Raw genomic sequence first — 16,284 nt, 5'->3', positions numbered from 1 at the left:
TCGAATTCTTTTGTAGAATTAGGATAATTCCTTTTAGACTGTCTGGCCATACGGCTACAATCCGACACAATTTCCGCCTGGAGGTGAGAGGTGTCACTTCTAATAGGGAAGCAATGCTCGGGGATGGAGCCATTGTTTGGAGGCCGTGCCCAGCTCATCCTGAACCCTGAGAGGGTCTTAATGAAGAGAGGCATGCGGTCTGGGGAATAGTTTGAGCGTTTTTTCTCTGGTGACTTGTAGACCAGGGCCAATCTGTCAGGGATGCATTGAGCGAAATTACTCGGCGCGTTGGGACGCGCGGTGACAAGCGGGTGCGTGTACGTGCATGTCGCTGGTGGAGGGAAATGTATTGACAAGCAAATTACGCTCTCAGATCGCCTGGCCGCTTTCATTTCCACTCCCCGGGACCTGAGGCCTTTTGTTAGCCTGTGGTTGGGCTGGGGTGACGGGGAAGAGACAGGACAGAGACAGAAAGAGAGAGAGACATTACACAGCAAGCCCACTTACTGTTATGACACGGTAAAATTGTGAGCGGTAGCATCGGCAACATTAAGACTGGCAGAGCGGCCGACCCTCTTCCTGCATGACCGAGCACAGCATTGTGGGAATTAATTCCTTTCCAATCAGAGCATTTTTTAAGGTTCATATATTTCCCCAGTCTAAACTGAGCAAATTAGGGAAAATGATACCTTGCCAGAATTGCTGACAAGTGAAGATATTCTAATTAGACAGATGCACCCAGCCAGTGGCACGGGGTGGGTGGGTCCACTGGCACAGGAAGTGGGGATCTCATAGGTGAGGTCACACCCACCGAGCGGATCAGTGATGCATAAGCAGCAAGAGCTCAGTGATACTGCCATTACAGATAATCACCCAGACACAGCAGACAAATCCATACATACCTCTCATTAACACTGACCTAGCGCTGGCCCTCATTTATCTGACATATTTAGAAAGATCCGCTTCCTTTGATTTAAGACAGCAATTCAAAGCTTGTTATTTCTGCTCAAAAAAGGAAGAGAGACAAAAGCAGCCCCGACCACATGCTAGCACATGCTAAGTGACGTACAAAATGGTCTGCATCTTCCTTTCTCCCTTAATTACAACCTCACCATTTTCTTTCAAAATAATGTTTTGCCTGCACTTTTGGCGTGCAACTTCTCTGTCTTAGCCCGACAGACAAAGCGCGAGTGTTAACGGCATTATCGTCGCACGCGGAATGAGATTCATCTCCTCTATCTCCATCCTGATCATTTTTAATCATCTTCCGCGTGATGATCGGAGCTCAGTTGCGGCAGAAAGGGTATGTTTGACTAGCCGGGCTTTCTTAGACTCAAGGGTACGGAGAGTAAATACCAATCTGCTCGGCTAAATCTGCAGTAGACAGACAAACTTCAATTAATGGGAATGCAACTCATTTGTGTTTACTGTATTTTCTAAAGGTCAGCCAAGTCATGGACTCAGAGGCTTGCTCTCAGCCCATTCCCAGGGTTAAATCTATTATCACAATGAATGGCTGAGAGGTCTCGGTGCCTCCTGATATATGACTATCCCAGACTCGAGCTGACCCATCAGAAATGCTATTAATAAATGGGACGGGCCCTGGTTACACCACTGCAACTTATTCCTTAGGGAGGAGGGAAGACGCGCTTATGCGTACAGATCCAAATGATTTTCAATCTGTTTTTGCATCACAAGCTCGCTCCCTGTTTAGCTCGTTCTTACAAGTGCATGCATATTCTAAACACGCTCTTTAACATGAATAGATGCATTCCACACCTTCAACACAGATGATTGTTCTCCCCAAAGTCGCATGCTATAGCAAAGGCCTTTCCAGCTCCAGCTGCAAGCATTGTTCCAACTTGCCAAGGCTCATTAATGCTGAGAGCGATAAGCTCCGAAGGACAAATTGTGCACATGTATCAGCAAGAAGAAAAGGTACGAAACGCTCTCCTATCCTCTCTCCCCCACACATCCTCCTCCCTCCACTCTCAGCTTTGTTTTGTAACATTCCCAGCTATCAGAGAGCTTAATGTCTAATTGCTATCAACCGCTTACCACTGTTGTTGACAAAACAACAAATGTCTATGAATAAAAAAAGCGAGAAAAAATGAATAAATGAATCCGCTATGTGGCTGCGAGCTCCATCTCTTTCTGCTCTCATTCATTTGATCCTTCTGTCTTTTCTCAAAGAACTTAGGTGCATTTAATTATTCAAAGCACAAGCCTAATGAACTATTTTCCTGAGTAAACAGGAAGGACTAATGGCATACGTTGCAAAAAAAACCTTCTCTGAATGACAAGCATGATGAGATAAATTGTAATGAAGGTGTCAATTGATTTTTGAGCACACGGAGATAGCATCTGAGAAATGTTCCCAAGGCAGCCCGTAGGGTGTTGGAAGCTCTTCCATCATTATGATACGCAACGTTACCACAAAGTTACTCAAGAGAAAGTAATTAAGGCATGAGGGGCCTCTGAAATACCCTTCAACGATGCAACAACTGGTTCCCATGCAAAGGCGTCAAGGCTGTGCTGTAAAAACAGGCTATATTGCAGATGGAAGGTGTTAAGCTTGTAGGAGTGGACTGGTGTTTGAGTGATTTAGCTCTAACTTATTATTTAGCATACAGCTGGTTTGCTCACACGGTGCTGAGGGCTTGGCCCACTGCCCGTAAATTCTTTTGTGACTGTACATACCTGGAGCTGGAGAGGGTTGAGTCCTGACGCGGCAGCAGCTGCCATTGTGGATGGAATGAACTGCACCGGGTAGTTATCACCTGTCGGAGAAAGGAGGAGGGGGAGATAGTGAACAATGCGCACAGGTTGAGACAATGAGCAGCCCAACGGCAGGCCAGACAAGTGCCAACACAGTTCCTGTGGGCCTGCCTGCACCCAGCCTCGGCACTCAGCCCAAACATCTGCACTCACAAAAGAGTCAGCTGGTCAGAGCAGAGTGGGATTTACACAGGAACGTCTCTCTTTCTCTCACATTCGGGCTTTCTTCCTTCTCCCTTTTTTATCTTTGCCCACACTTGCACAGTCTTTTCTGATCTGGCTGCGCATTGTGTTCAAGGTTATGCCATTTCACGTTATTGTTCTTAAGTAACTATGATTTAAATCATGTTCTGTGAGAAGCTTGCCTAGTCATACTTTTGTTCTACATGCCATTATGTGTTTTACAATGTGATCTGGCACAGTAGAATATGTGTGTGAAAGAGAGAAACGGTGTAGACGCCAACTTCAACAAGTTTTAACAAGACAATTTTCTTATCTGGATGCAGCTTGAAAGACATTTTCATCACAAGATCAAACGTATCCAAAAGAATCAAACAATACAATAGGGCAAACGGAAAACACAATAGGAATCCGACTAAAAACTACAGGTTTGAACAAAACCCCCCTAGAGATATAGCTCTGGAAACCTTATACAGATAATTGAGTGCCTCTGAAAGTGTGTGTTTAAGTGTGTGAGATGTGTTTTGTGCTGTGGTTGGTGTATGTAACACTGTCTCTGGCTCAGAGAGCAGAGGTTTGACTGAAGCGTGCCCATGGAAGGGGAACTGGCCCTCTTTCAGCCCCCACTTCTGCCTGTCACTTCTTCTCTCAAACATATGGAGCTATTAAGCTACAAGCATAGGGGCAAACACATATACCCTCCCTCTTCGCCCCCTCTAACTCACTTTGCAATCTGACTGACCACAGCACATTGTGATGCAGCCAGGAAATCCAATCCCAGCCTGTGGCAGGGGTGAATAAAGAACACAACTGAACTGATTTCAAATAGTGCAATGAGAGTCATAGAGGGGGTCATTATTGTCCAAGGTTCTTTCTCTCTCGCTCTCTCACTCTGTGCTTGTGGTGATATGTTATGTGAGCCATGGGCAGGTCAGGTGCCAGCCGAGAACACTAGGCCAAGGCTAATGATCTGGGGGCTGGGTGGGCAGCCAGTGTCTCAAGTAGACAAAGTCAGCTGCCAGGATTTTCTATGTCAGTCTTTGAAAGTGAATCTAGTTTAAAAGGCGAATCTGCCTGTCTCCAGCCAGTGGATGCCAGTGAGGCTCCAGTGACGCCACTGCCCAATAGGGTTGTATCTCCTAGTCTACTAAGGCCAAGGGAGAAAAGCCTATTATCAGCCCACCTTGGAGGCCAATATTGGGCGCCATCACATGTGATTCAATGAACTCTGAGAAGTTTGCTGAGCAGTATTGTGCCATTGGCAGTGTTAATCTCACCTATACCTCACCTATATATATATATATGTAACTAAACTGACTAGAATGATCTGCCAGAGTAATCAAAAGTGGCTGAAGAACTATTTGGTTGGCTTACACATTTCAGGCCAGAAAACCCTAGCCAGAACATCCACTTCATCATGTAATTTCCCTGTGATAGCATCACTTTATTAGAGAGGTGCCTTATCAAAGTAAGCTTTGCAAAGACACCAAGCAGGAAGGGGCAAACCTCCTAAGCTCAAAACACAATACTCCACTGTCTTTTCTTTAAAAAGGCCTGCTGAATAATGCTTAAAGTGCTTTCGCTCATAAAGGTATTGCTCAAGAGCTTCATAGTGTATTCTGTTTCAGCCAGGTATCATGCTGCAAATTGAGGCCAATTTGGACTGCCAACTTGGCACTGGGCCTCTTTAAGTGGAAGGACCCAAGGGTCTCGCACAGTGCACCACTACCGCTGATGCAGGCCGGTGCTCCATAAGAAGCAAGGGCTGCAAGGCTAATGAAAAGGTGGAGGAGAGTGGGAAAGAAAGGCTTGCCGAGTGCTCCTTCTGCAACCTCTTCACTTCTACTCCACCTGATGCCAAGAGCCAAGCATGTGGAATATTCAAGCCGAGTGGGACTCGCTTTGAAATCAATGGTTTTGTTAAAGGACTCAGTATCTACCATGCGCACGACCCTTCATCCAGGCCAAGACTGAAGGCTCTTTTTTTAAGAAAGAAAAAAGTAATTTGGTCAGGGCTGTGGCACAGTGGACTGAAGCTGTTGGCCATATCCTATTCCTCTTTCTCTTAGCCTTGCTTTTCTCTCTACACTCCAGTCTTCTGCAAAATAAAAAGGCAACAAATGAATAAACAAACAAACAAACAAATAAATAAATGTTAATAAAATAAAATAAAAGAATGACTAAATTGGGATTGGTGTTCGATTGGAATTTTTCAAAATGAAATAAATCGACTTATCTATCTATCTGGAAATGCAGTGCTGCTTTCTGTTTGCCACTTCAATTCAGTTTGAATTTAAAAGGATTTCTCAGTTAAATTCAAAACAGGGCACGACTCTGCTATATATATATATATATATCAGCTCAAAGCTGGGATCATCAACAGCTAATGTAGTGTATCAATGTCTAACAGCCTGACGCACATTCTCTGTGACATGAACGCATCTTCCAGGCAAGGCTCTGAACAATCACTGGCTGTCAGCGGTTTCGTCAGCAGGGGCTTTGAGAGCTCATTGCATCCCAAGGGCCGTGAACATCCGCGATCAGCAATACCTATGTGTTCATGTCTGCACAGGGGGGATCACCACTATCCTCCACAGGTCTATTTGAGTAAAGAATGACCCGAGTCCTCTCTTTATACCAAGCCCAAGCCATTGAGCACAGTGTGTGAGAAAGGGGATCTCTGCTGTTTCACTGCAGGGTTAGGGCCATCAGCATCGGGCCTTGGCCGCTTGCGCTGAGCCCAGCCGGGCCACCCCACGCTGGGCAGTACAAACAGCAATGAGACCTATCACATTATCCGTGGCAATAAGTCGCGTCATGTGCACTAATGGCAATAAGCTACGTCCTAAACTTTCTCCCCTCCGCTGTTTCACAAATTATGAATAATGCAAGTGCTTTACACATGCCAAGTATTCCATTACAGCTGCTGTTATTTGTACTAAAACACTTTCCGTGTCAAACATATTAAAAAATCAAACTAGGGAAAAGAAAGCCCTCAGGCTCTTTGTTCAACCTGTCATGCCTTTGTAGTTCCAAAATAGCTGACTTTATGTTCCATCATTTACCTTTTTAGTTAATTTATTAGCTGCTTTCCCACACCCTGTAATAATCTAACTCTCATCTGCTGACTTCTGAAGCTTTCCTCCCTATTATCAGTCTCTCTGTCTAGCACTCTTTCTCTTTTCTTGTGTATTTGCCATTTGATGAGGTGCTGACAACAAACGTGGTTTCTCAAGGCATACTTTGAAGACAAAAGGAAAGCTTTTTTCCTAAGCTACACAGATCATTTCTCTTTTTTGCTTCTTCAATAATTCTCATTCAACTTTTTGTCTTCCTAATTTACGTTCCTTTTCATTTCCTACAGCTCTGCTAACACAACCCAGCATCTACATTGAAAAATCATTACACGACCGTTTTTCTTTTTCTCAACAGTCCTCTGTGGTAAAGAAAAGAGTGGGAAAAATAAGGAGAGAATGATAGAATGATGGACATATAACTAAATGCTACAGATCCCTTGGGAGGCAGCAATATACTTGGTTTTATTACAGAAACTGAGACTGGTGGCATCCCTAAACCTCAGAACAATGGCTGGATATGAGGGTGAGGGATACTGGCAGTGAGTCAGCCTGCGTGTTGTAGCAATTTCCTACAAATTTGTTTTTGAATTTACAGTGCTTGCGTGAGGAGCAATTCTCTTTTTGACAAAAGGAGAAAAAAGGCGTGTCAAGACAAGTACGATGGCTCCTTCACCAGAGGCCCTTCGGATCCAAAATGTAAAATGTGCACTCCTATGGGTCACCTTCCAGTTTTTTTGTTTGTTTGTTTGTTTGTTTGTAAGAAACTGATATAATTATAGATTTAATATCACCTATCTGCTTTTAGTATCTACAGATCAGTGCCAATGACAAATCCCTCACCGTTCTAAATGTGAATAATATATAAATGTACATTAAAACATTTCACAAGGGCATGGATTATATTAGTAATGTGTTCTCAGCAGAATTATGACCCATGAAGTTGAAACCTTTCATGCTGACAGTGTTTATGTTCCAGCCCTCATTCATGCCATCCATTGTTCTGAAGACTCGAAATGCCTTGAACTCTGCCAAAAACAGGCTGCCTCACCGAGGTGATACACTTCACAGTGTTCAGAATTAATTGCCTTGACAAGGAGAGCTTGATGTTCTGCTCCCCGAATCCAAAAGGTTGGGCTCTTTAAAAACATTGTGATGATTTGGTCAGGGAAATCAAGCGATGATAAAATGTGTGCTGAGGAAGTTGTGAGGAGACAAAGAAAGCCCTAAAGTGGCCCGTATATTCCCCTGAGGTAAGGCGAAGATTGGTGAAGCAGAAAAAACATACCGCAAGATAAAAGAATAAAAGACAGCCAGGAAATAACTTTTTATTGTCTCCTCTCAAAGACAGTTATGAGGCTGTTGTGTTTATCCTTCATTTTTTCCACTGACAACTAATATTAAACTATTTTAATATTTAAAGGGGTAGTTTAGCAAAAATGAAAATTCTTTCATCATTTACTGTTGTTCCATGTCGGTATGTCTTTCTTTCTTTTTTTCTTTTTTTGGAAGACAAAATATATTTCAAAATATATATCTGAAATGTATAGTAAATATATTAAATGAAAATGTACATGTAAATATGTAACATTTTGGTATGTGAATATTTAAAGGTATATCTGATTGTTAGGATAACCCAGGAAAGTGCAAAAAGGAGCGAGAGGAACAAAGATGTGTAGAGGAAACTCAAGGAGCTGAAGTGCGTTCTCTTACCTGGCTTATAGGACATGCCTGGGGGGAAGAGGAAGCCCTGCTGGGCTGCCGCGGCTGCTGCCAGAGTGCGCTGGTCGTGTGGAAAAATGGGGATCATGAGCGGAGGCATGTGACCCTGGACCTGCTGAACACAGAGAGAGAGGAGATCACACGGGAGCCTAACACAGCCTGACAACACTGCTCATATTCTGACCCCGATCCATCTCACACACTCTCACCAAATACCTGCACTTAATGTCCACCAATCGCACATTAACGCTTCAAAGTGGCTATCACGCACACTAGAACAGTTGAGGGTTTGTTCTTATTTGTATCATAAACAGCATGGTAAGGTTGTTTGGGTAATATTTACATACAGTACGCTACTAGATTGAAACAGAAATGTCAGGTAGACATTCCTAATAAACTTAATCATGAGACTGAATGAAAATGTGGATCCTCTCAGAAGTACGGCTCTTGTCTCTTGTTCTTGGAAGGTCATTTATATACATGATAAATGCCCAAGGGAGGCCGGTAATTTACAGCACATGTTTTCAGCTGTGAAAAAGATGGAATGAGCCCAAACGCGCGTGCATTTCTGATATTTCATGTATAACGTCAACACCTGGCATTCCGTGTGGTGCCTTTAAAATCTTTATTCCTGCTTTATTGCAAAATAGAGAGAACGTTAATGGCATGCATAAGGATAGCATTAGCTCCGTGTACGAGCAAAAACAGATATGCTGAACTAGAGACAAAGAAAAAGAGAGTCTGTGTGTATTTAGGGATCCGAGCGGCTTCCCATCGAAGTTTGAAAACACATGTTTGTGCAGTGTTGGCCGGACCAAATCTTGCTGTCATTCTCTGCTTCCTGCGTGTGGGTGATAGGCTGCAGAGGCGCTACTGTGGGCCAGGGCAGAGTTAATGCAGTCGAGCCGGCTCACCTCTGGGGAGCCCAACCGGAGAACGGGTTAATAAAGGTCGGCCCCCCCAAAATAAACACATTATAGAGTGTTTCTCCATTCATCGCTCTTTAAAATCAGCCTGCAATAAAAACCGGTCTGGACGCAATTACCGCTGCAGCATTGGGGCATGAAATCAACCTGCTCTGAGAAACCACTTTCTGCTCTGCATTTCTCGCTGAGGTCTGCGCGATCTCTGCCTTTTTAATGCCGCTTTCGCCTTTCAAGCGCCTAATGTTAGAGATCAGTAGGGCTCGTTCCCCAGGTGCTAAACAAGTGTTCAGGTCCACTTCAGTGATTCGGACTAAGTGAGTTCTCCTAAGCAAAAATAAATAGAAAAAATAAAAAATAAAAATCCTGCACTTTTCCGTTTACAGCGCTTTGCACTTTAAAAAGTGCATCTACAGAGTTGAGACTGTGCCGAAGTGAAAGAACTGCATGTTTTTGTTTTTCATTTTACAGATGTGACAAAAAAAACTGCTCTTTAACATGACCTCATGGATGTGTTTGTGGAAATGGGTTACTTGCATGTGAGGTGAATCAAAATGAAAGTGGAGTGAGAGGGGCTATTACACTGAAAAGATAAATAGCATCTGATAAGTCACCATCTACGGTCTTATACTACCTCAGATACATTAAAGTGCTTTAGAAAAATGGCTCTGACCATGTAAATTGTTCTCCTTCAGAGGGCCGCTAAGGTCAGTCACATACATAATTGCCATTAGCCTTATTCACATTACCCTTGCAAAACGAATCCGTCTAAAGCCGCAGTATTACACAGAACAGCTGCTTTTAAAGTGGAACCAAAATACAACTGTTCCTTAACATGTCATTTCACATAGTCCTGCACAGAGGCTCACATACTGTACATAATGACAGAAACACCTGGTGTGCCATGCTTTATCCCATCTGTTCCTAAACTATATCATCAATGTCTTATTTAATTCAAATCGAAATCATTTTTTAAATAACCTAGAATTAGACACCGTTCGAAACAAACAAACTGACTAACAATGCTAACAATAACTCCGCTAATCAGACAGACTCCCCTAATGCTGTTTCAAAAGGCACAAACAGCAAGAGAAAGAAAAAGGAAAGGTAAAAAAAGATACACTGCCCTCAGTTTGAGAGGTCGTGATTTGCAGTAATGAGGCCTTTACATTAAAGTTTAATTTACACACGCCACATCTGTGAGTGGCAAATCAAATAAGCATCCTTAAAGTGGGGACTAATAGTGAAGGTTAGCTTTCAAGCCTGTCAATTAACGTACACTGGTAGAGCTGAGCAGACAATGCAGATAAAGATTTAAAGATGATCACTGGCAATTTGCTTTGACTGCTAATAGACAGAGAATGGAATTAAGTGCCTGCACTTAGACAGATGGATTTTGATAAATTGCATATTGCATTATGCATTGAAGCTCGCTTATTATACGCGTCAGTCTCTCTCATTCACTGGATCTATTTGTCTCTCTGTGTCTGTCCCTTATGTGTCTTTATATACACAACATGTTTGTATCCATGCATGCTTACACATGAGACAACTTACACCAAACGAACAGTAGAAATTGGAAAATAGATTTATTATTATTATTATAAAATTATTACTATGATAAACTTACTATTAATATAAAATTATTTAATTATACTTCATATAATCATTCATTCATTTTCCTATAAATATATAATCGATAACTATATAAATATAAATATATAATTAAAATATTTAATTGATATGTTTCTGTTTATTATTTTATTAATTTCACATATTTATAAATTCATAGAGGCATTTGATCAAACGAATTAAAACCCAAAACTTATATATACATGTTTATATGACCACAAAATTATTTATTTATTATTATTTATTTACTTTTGTATTAATTTATTATATTTATTCATTACATTTAATTAATTAAAACATAGATACTCCTTGTTAGAATCATACAAAATAAGAGAACTCCTAACAAATTAATGATCATTTAAAAGTTTTGTAAACGTAAGATCATAAAACAAAGAATTTTGATATTATACATTTATGTAACCACACCTGCTGATACAGAATATACACACAAGTCTTCAAGACAAGAAAAGATCTGATGCTCTGACACACACACACACACACAACTAAGCTCTGATCTGATAAAATGTATTTATTGCATTGTAAACTATATACCCTACTCAAAGAAGTTGATCCACATATGTATATGGTACATGTGGTATGTATGAACATGCTCGCCCATATCTGTGTATCTGTGCCCCCCTCCGTTGGTGTGCCAGGCGGCTGGCTGCCTGCAACATTAGTATTGCCAGTCAGATCTTCAAGAGCGTGAAAGAATGAAGTGGAGCAGATGTGAAGAGGAAATCTCAGACCTCTGGAAGCTCTGAACCTCATAAACTCAGCTCATTGTAGGCCTGCCTCCTATCTGCCCTTTGTCTTATCAAATCCTTAGAACCAGAGGATGGGATAATGCCATTTCTCGCCATCTGCCCCAAAGCTTCATTAAAGATACATGAACGAGCCCCATCTTATGAGGAACAGGTGCTATTGTTTGTCCCCGAAGACCCGCTGTGGCGAGGATGTAACTTGCGGTACTTGAGGAAGAGCATCTGTAGCAATCAGTCAGGCTGTGTAGCTGGCAGCCTCTTTCTCTCTTCACACAGCCGACCGGTTCATGGGGTGTAGAGACAGAGAGAGAGAGAGAGAGCGAGGCCTCTTCACCTTCAGTGTCTCACATATATCATCAGTTCAGTGCAGCTGATGAAGTCTGTGGTGATACACAGCACAATCTGTCTCTCTGTCAGGGATACACACATCACTCGGCCGTGTGTCTTCGCTACTGTCCCCTGCCCTTAGATCAAGCATTCATTTACCCTCCGTTAAAAACACAGGCCATGTCAGGAAGCATTGAAGCTGTAGCTTGTGAACCTACTCACAATTCAAAGCAAATTCTACAAACTAGTTACACCGAAGAAAATTTGGTGTGGTATTTTCACTCAGAACTTGCTAGTAAATTTCACAATTCATTACAAAGAAATGAAAAATAATTTACTTTGAATTAAAATATTACATTTTGAAGTATAAAGACTGAAATATTTTCTAGTAAAACACAGTCCAATAATGCCCAAGATTATTAATTTATATTAAATTATATATTTTTTTAAAACAACATATTTACACTATTTGTATTTAAATAGGTACATATTTAAGATATATTTTATTTTCCTTTTTCAAAAAGCAAAGAATTATATGGCACAAAAACAACGAAAAAACTCATTAGTGTGAACAAATCTGAATGTATAAATTCACACTAAAATTAATCAACGCTAATAAAGAAAAATAAAAGCTAAAAAAGATTTGACTAGAGGTTATTTGCATATAATATTTATATTTAACTAAATATCACTTCTAAATAATAATACATATTTATAATAATATTTTTGTTGTTTTTCTATATGTCACAACTAAAAGGAAAATATAAAAGTCTTACAGCCATTCATCTACAAAGGAGGAGGCTTCAATGTATATTTTCAGGGAATTAAGTTAATTTTGTTTTAAGTGGTTCATTTTGATTCATTCAATTTAATGAACAATTCCATTTACTGAAATGAACTAGATGGTATGAGAAAAGAAATATGTTGGATTAAAACTTGCACATGTAATACTGTGAAAAATATGTTTTGCCATCATACACTGTGGAAAAATAGTAGTGCATTACTGGAAATATGCTACTCTGTTTAGAAAACAGCTGAGCTACAATCACGCTACTGATCACTAATTCCCAACACTGAACGTACACTTGTCAGCAGTGGGTTGTTTAAAAACAATGTGAGCTTGCTGTAAGTTGAATGACCGAAATAAGGGAGGTGGGGGGGGGGGGTGATGGACCCCTGAAGTAAATAGGGAGCTATAGATTAATCAATGTTGTTAGTGGAAATGTTGACATCAGCACTTAGCTTCAGTAATGGTTTATCCTAAGGTCAGACAGCTCAGGAGCTACACTGTACGTGGATTACTGTGTGCTTCTAATCCAGAAAATGCACTAATATGTTTATGCCCTCCTGCAACGGCCTATGTAGCAATAAATGTGTATTTGCTGCCATATCCTGACACAGTCTGTCACACAAGTGCATGGAAAATGGAGATGTACAAGTCATTACTGTGCTCAATAGGGCCCCTGTCAGCACCCATGCTCCTCGCTGTCTTTTAAAGGGTCCTGCTGGGCTCAGGAGACGTGCCCCCCTATACCTTTTCCCAACTCCCTTTAACATTAAAATAGAGATTGATCTTCAAGGAGCATCACTCTGGGATTCTTTCCCCTTTTAAAAGGAAAAGAGGGGGAGTTGTTTTAACATGTCCAAAATGCCTTTCAGTGTTGACGAGATAAGACGGAGATGGGGAGGGGTGGCTAACTTCTTTTCTTTTTACATTTTTGGAAGGAGCCAGAGAGCCTCTGGAGCCCTCGGTTAAGCATTAAGAGCCAGCCACCCCGTTTTTAAAAGCTGAAGGTGAGGCCATACCAACTTCCACCCTTGTGGCATATTTTGGTCCAAATTTGGAGCCATTTCCCTTGGACATTACCGTTTCTAGTTAAAAGTCTCAAAGAAAGGCTCTAACATAGTGTTTTAAATTTAGCAGGAGTGAAAACAGCTTTCACTGTTACTGTAAGTACCGATACGTCACACGCTCTTTCCCTTGCTTGACGCTGCCAGAGGCAAAATGACTGTGAAAGAAAACCACCTTAGGGGATCCATTTTAAAGCAAAGTGATTCTAGAGGACCTGGCAACTGCGCTCAATCCGCACGGTGAGCCCCGACAGTGCGAACTTCTCACCCGCTACTTTGTGAACACACTCAGCGAGCGCTTTCTGGAAACTCACCAGCAAAGAGAGAGCGGGAGAGAGAGAGAGAGAGAGAGCTCTTTGCTGAATGAAACCACTTCTGCACTCAGGAGTCTGCACATTATTCTGTTCTGAAGAGGTCAATTTTTTAAACAATCCCATAGATCCCCAAGTACACATTACTCCCACGTCACAGGTCATTTATCAGTTAACCGCACTCCTCCACCACACGCCGGCTGCAGCTTTGAGCTCTAATCCCACCCACACACACACATAAACCCACGTTCACGGGGCTGTTATCAAAGCGCAAGATATTCTGTTCAGCCTTGCCTCAGCCCCTGATGACAATCGGGTCGTGTGGATCGATAGGGCTGAGTCGGACTTTGATCCCCGCTCTTTCTGTCAGCGCCGGGCTGGAATTAAGACCAGGCCTCCACCTTGGTGCCACAGACTAAACGCATTGTTCTCCTCTCTCTGCTCTGTTAGCGATGAGTTCTGCGGGAGGCCCTCATCAGCCACACAGATACAGGATGGGGAATAAAGAGGCTTTGTGAGGCGGCCGTGGCTTTGACCTGGACCGACCCACCTTCGACAATCCACTAGCCCACAGACTCAAAGGCTTATTGGTCAATGAGAACCATGTTTTCTTTCTTTCTTTCATTCTCTCTTTTGTTCTATGTGTGTGTGGCTGTTTTAAACAGGTGAATGATTAACCTTCCCAATACTGGAACAGGACAGCTAGCAAACAGCATTCATGTGTATTTGGGTGTATGTTACACCACCACTGACAAAAGACTCCAAGTTGACAGAGGACAAATGTATTCTGAGGACTCAGAGCAAGTGCACACAGGCGAGTGCCGGACGGGGCAAGGTGCACAGAAACCAGACACTGGCCCATGCTTGGCTCGTCTGGAGAAATAACCAATAGATGACTTCTTGTTCCGCTAATTCCTTACACTGTAAAACAAGCCCTCTTGGAAATGAGCCATTCCAATATGTCTATATTAAGTCCGGGGCTGTTAAAAGCAGAACGGCCCCTTCCTCCCCCACCCTTCGCCGCCGTCCACTTCAGCTTTAGTTCAAGTCCACTCTGGGGTTTATGGCAAAACAGCAAGCATACGACAAACACACACACACACACACAAAAAAAACTAAGCTCTGATCTCCGAATTTCATGCTCAATTTGCCTTAACATTATTAAAGAGGTACAGTATTTCACCTGAAAATAAAACACTGTCATTTTTTTGGGCTTCCTTTCTTCTGCAGAACACATATGCATGGAAAAATATATATGGGACTTCTGCCCATATAATAACAGTCCATTAAATAATGACTTTCATTAAATCGAAAAAACAAAACAAAAAAAAAAACACTATAAGACATTTTTCTAAATATCTTAATCTTATTCATACAGGTTTGGAATGACATGAGGAAGAGTAAATGAAGATAATTTTTTCATTTTGAACGAACTATCCCTTTTAAATTCCTAGTGCAACAATACTGCACCTGTATTTCTTTATCACTACAATATGTTGATTGTAATTGATGAATAATCAAATGAGCGTGCTTAATATTACAAGGGGAGAAGTGAGGCTCATGCTGGGATGCTGAAATTAGTAAATTAGTTCGGTACAAAGATGCATGGGGGGTGGGGTATTCCCTTAAGAGCACCAGCAAAATGTGATCAGTGTGTTCAACAGAAATGTGTTCTTAAGGCAAATTCTTGTAGAGCTTCTAAGAACCTAAAATGTAATTTAAGTCTGTAAATATTTCAAGCAATTAGGGTTGTATTGCATATAAAATATCAAAGACAAGCCTAAGGCTCTAGTAGTCTTCTGAGCTCAGCACTGCTGTGGCATAGTGCACACAGATATCACGTCCACCTCTCTCTCACTACTCATTTCATTTACTCACCAATGCTGTCTGCTTTACTCAGGGTTACCTGCTCTAGGAAGACAGTTAATGTGGGAATTAAGTTTGCACAATGATAAAAAAAATTTAATTGAAGAAAGAAATAAAGAAGCAGAGAGAGAAAAAAAATATATATTTTTTTTCTCTCAGGGTCTGGTCATAAAATTAAAAAGGTTTTCAGTAAACTGGCTAAACCCGAGGGGACTGGCTCAAACAGCATGGGTAATGAGGGGAGAAAAGGACAGACATAAACAAACCCACAAATGAGTCCGAGGCCAACATCATTATCCCACATATACATCCCACATCTATGAAAACCAGCACCGACACAATACACAAAACACCCAGACCCTTTCAGACCATGATGGTTTAGGGCAGCTAAAGCTAGTATGATACTGTATGCCTTCATGCTTTCATTCATGCAATATATTTCTTTTTCTTTTCTTTTCTTATTTTTAATTTTATTTATTTTGTGGTCACTTTTGAAGTATGCATGATGCATTTAAAGACAAATATTTATTTTTAAGCTCGGTCAAACCTTCCAAATAATAAATATTTAAAATATAAATAAAAGGCCTAATATAAAAGAGAAATAGTTTAATAAAAAAAATAAAAAAACATGAATTGAATTTATAAATCTCAGTGAGTCATTATGCAAATAGTTTATGGGTCTTTAGCAGGAGAACAGAAGAAATGTTTTCATAAAACAATGAAAATAAAAAACGAAATTTTGAAATATATTAAAATTAAATAGCATACATGCATTCATGTATTTTTTAATAATGCTCTTGTAACTAGGGATGCACTGAAATGAAAATTCTTGGCTAAAGCTGAACAAAATTCAACA

At 41.1% G+C, this 16,284-nt stretch overlaps 1 protein-coding gene across 5 annotated transcripts in view; it reads right to left on the bottom strand.

The window, feature by feature from the left end:
* The window catches only part of LOC127962727 (transcription factor SOX-6), a 103,652-nt gene that overhangs the window by 34,367 nt on the left and 53,001 nt on the right, over positions 1-16,284 (bottom strand). For 3 of the 5 annotated variants that reach the window (XM_052562394.1, XM_052562390.1, XM_052562392.1), the window contains exons 7-8: positions 7,746-7,869; positions 2,701-2,780 (exon numbers count right to left, since the gene is read on the bottom strand). In XM_052562394.1, the coding sequence (XP_052418354.1) occupies positions 2,701-2,780; positions 7,746-7,869 (204 nt within the window). The remainder of the gene's footprint in view (positions 1-2,700; positions 2,781-7,745; positions 7,870-16,284) is intronic. The other 2 variants (XM_052562391.1, XM_052562393.1) reach the window with 1 other exon arrangement.

This window comes from Carassius gibelio, chromosome B7 (genome assembly GCF_023724105.1).
Source record: "Carassius gibelio isolate Cgi1373 ecotype wild population from Czech Republic chromosome B7, carGib1.2-hapl.c, whole genome shotgun sequence".
Classification (NCBI taxonomy): domain Eukaryota; kingdom Metazoa; phylum Chordata; class Actinopteri; order Cypriniformes; family Cyprinidae; genus Carassius; species Carassius gibelio.
This window is presented reverse-complemented; position numbering and strand designations above follow the sequence as displayed.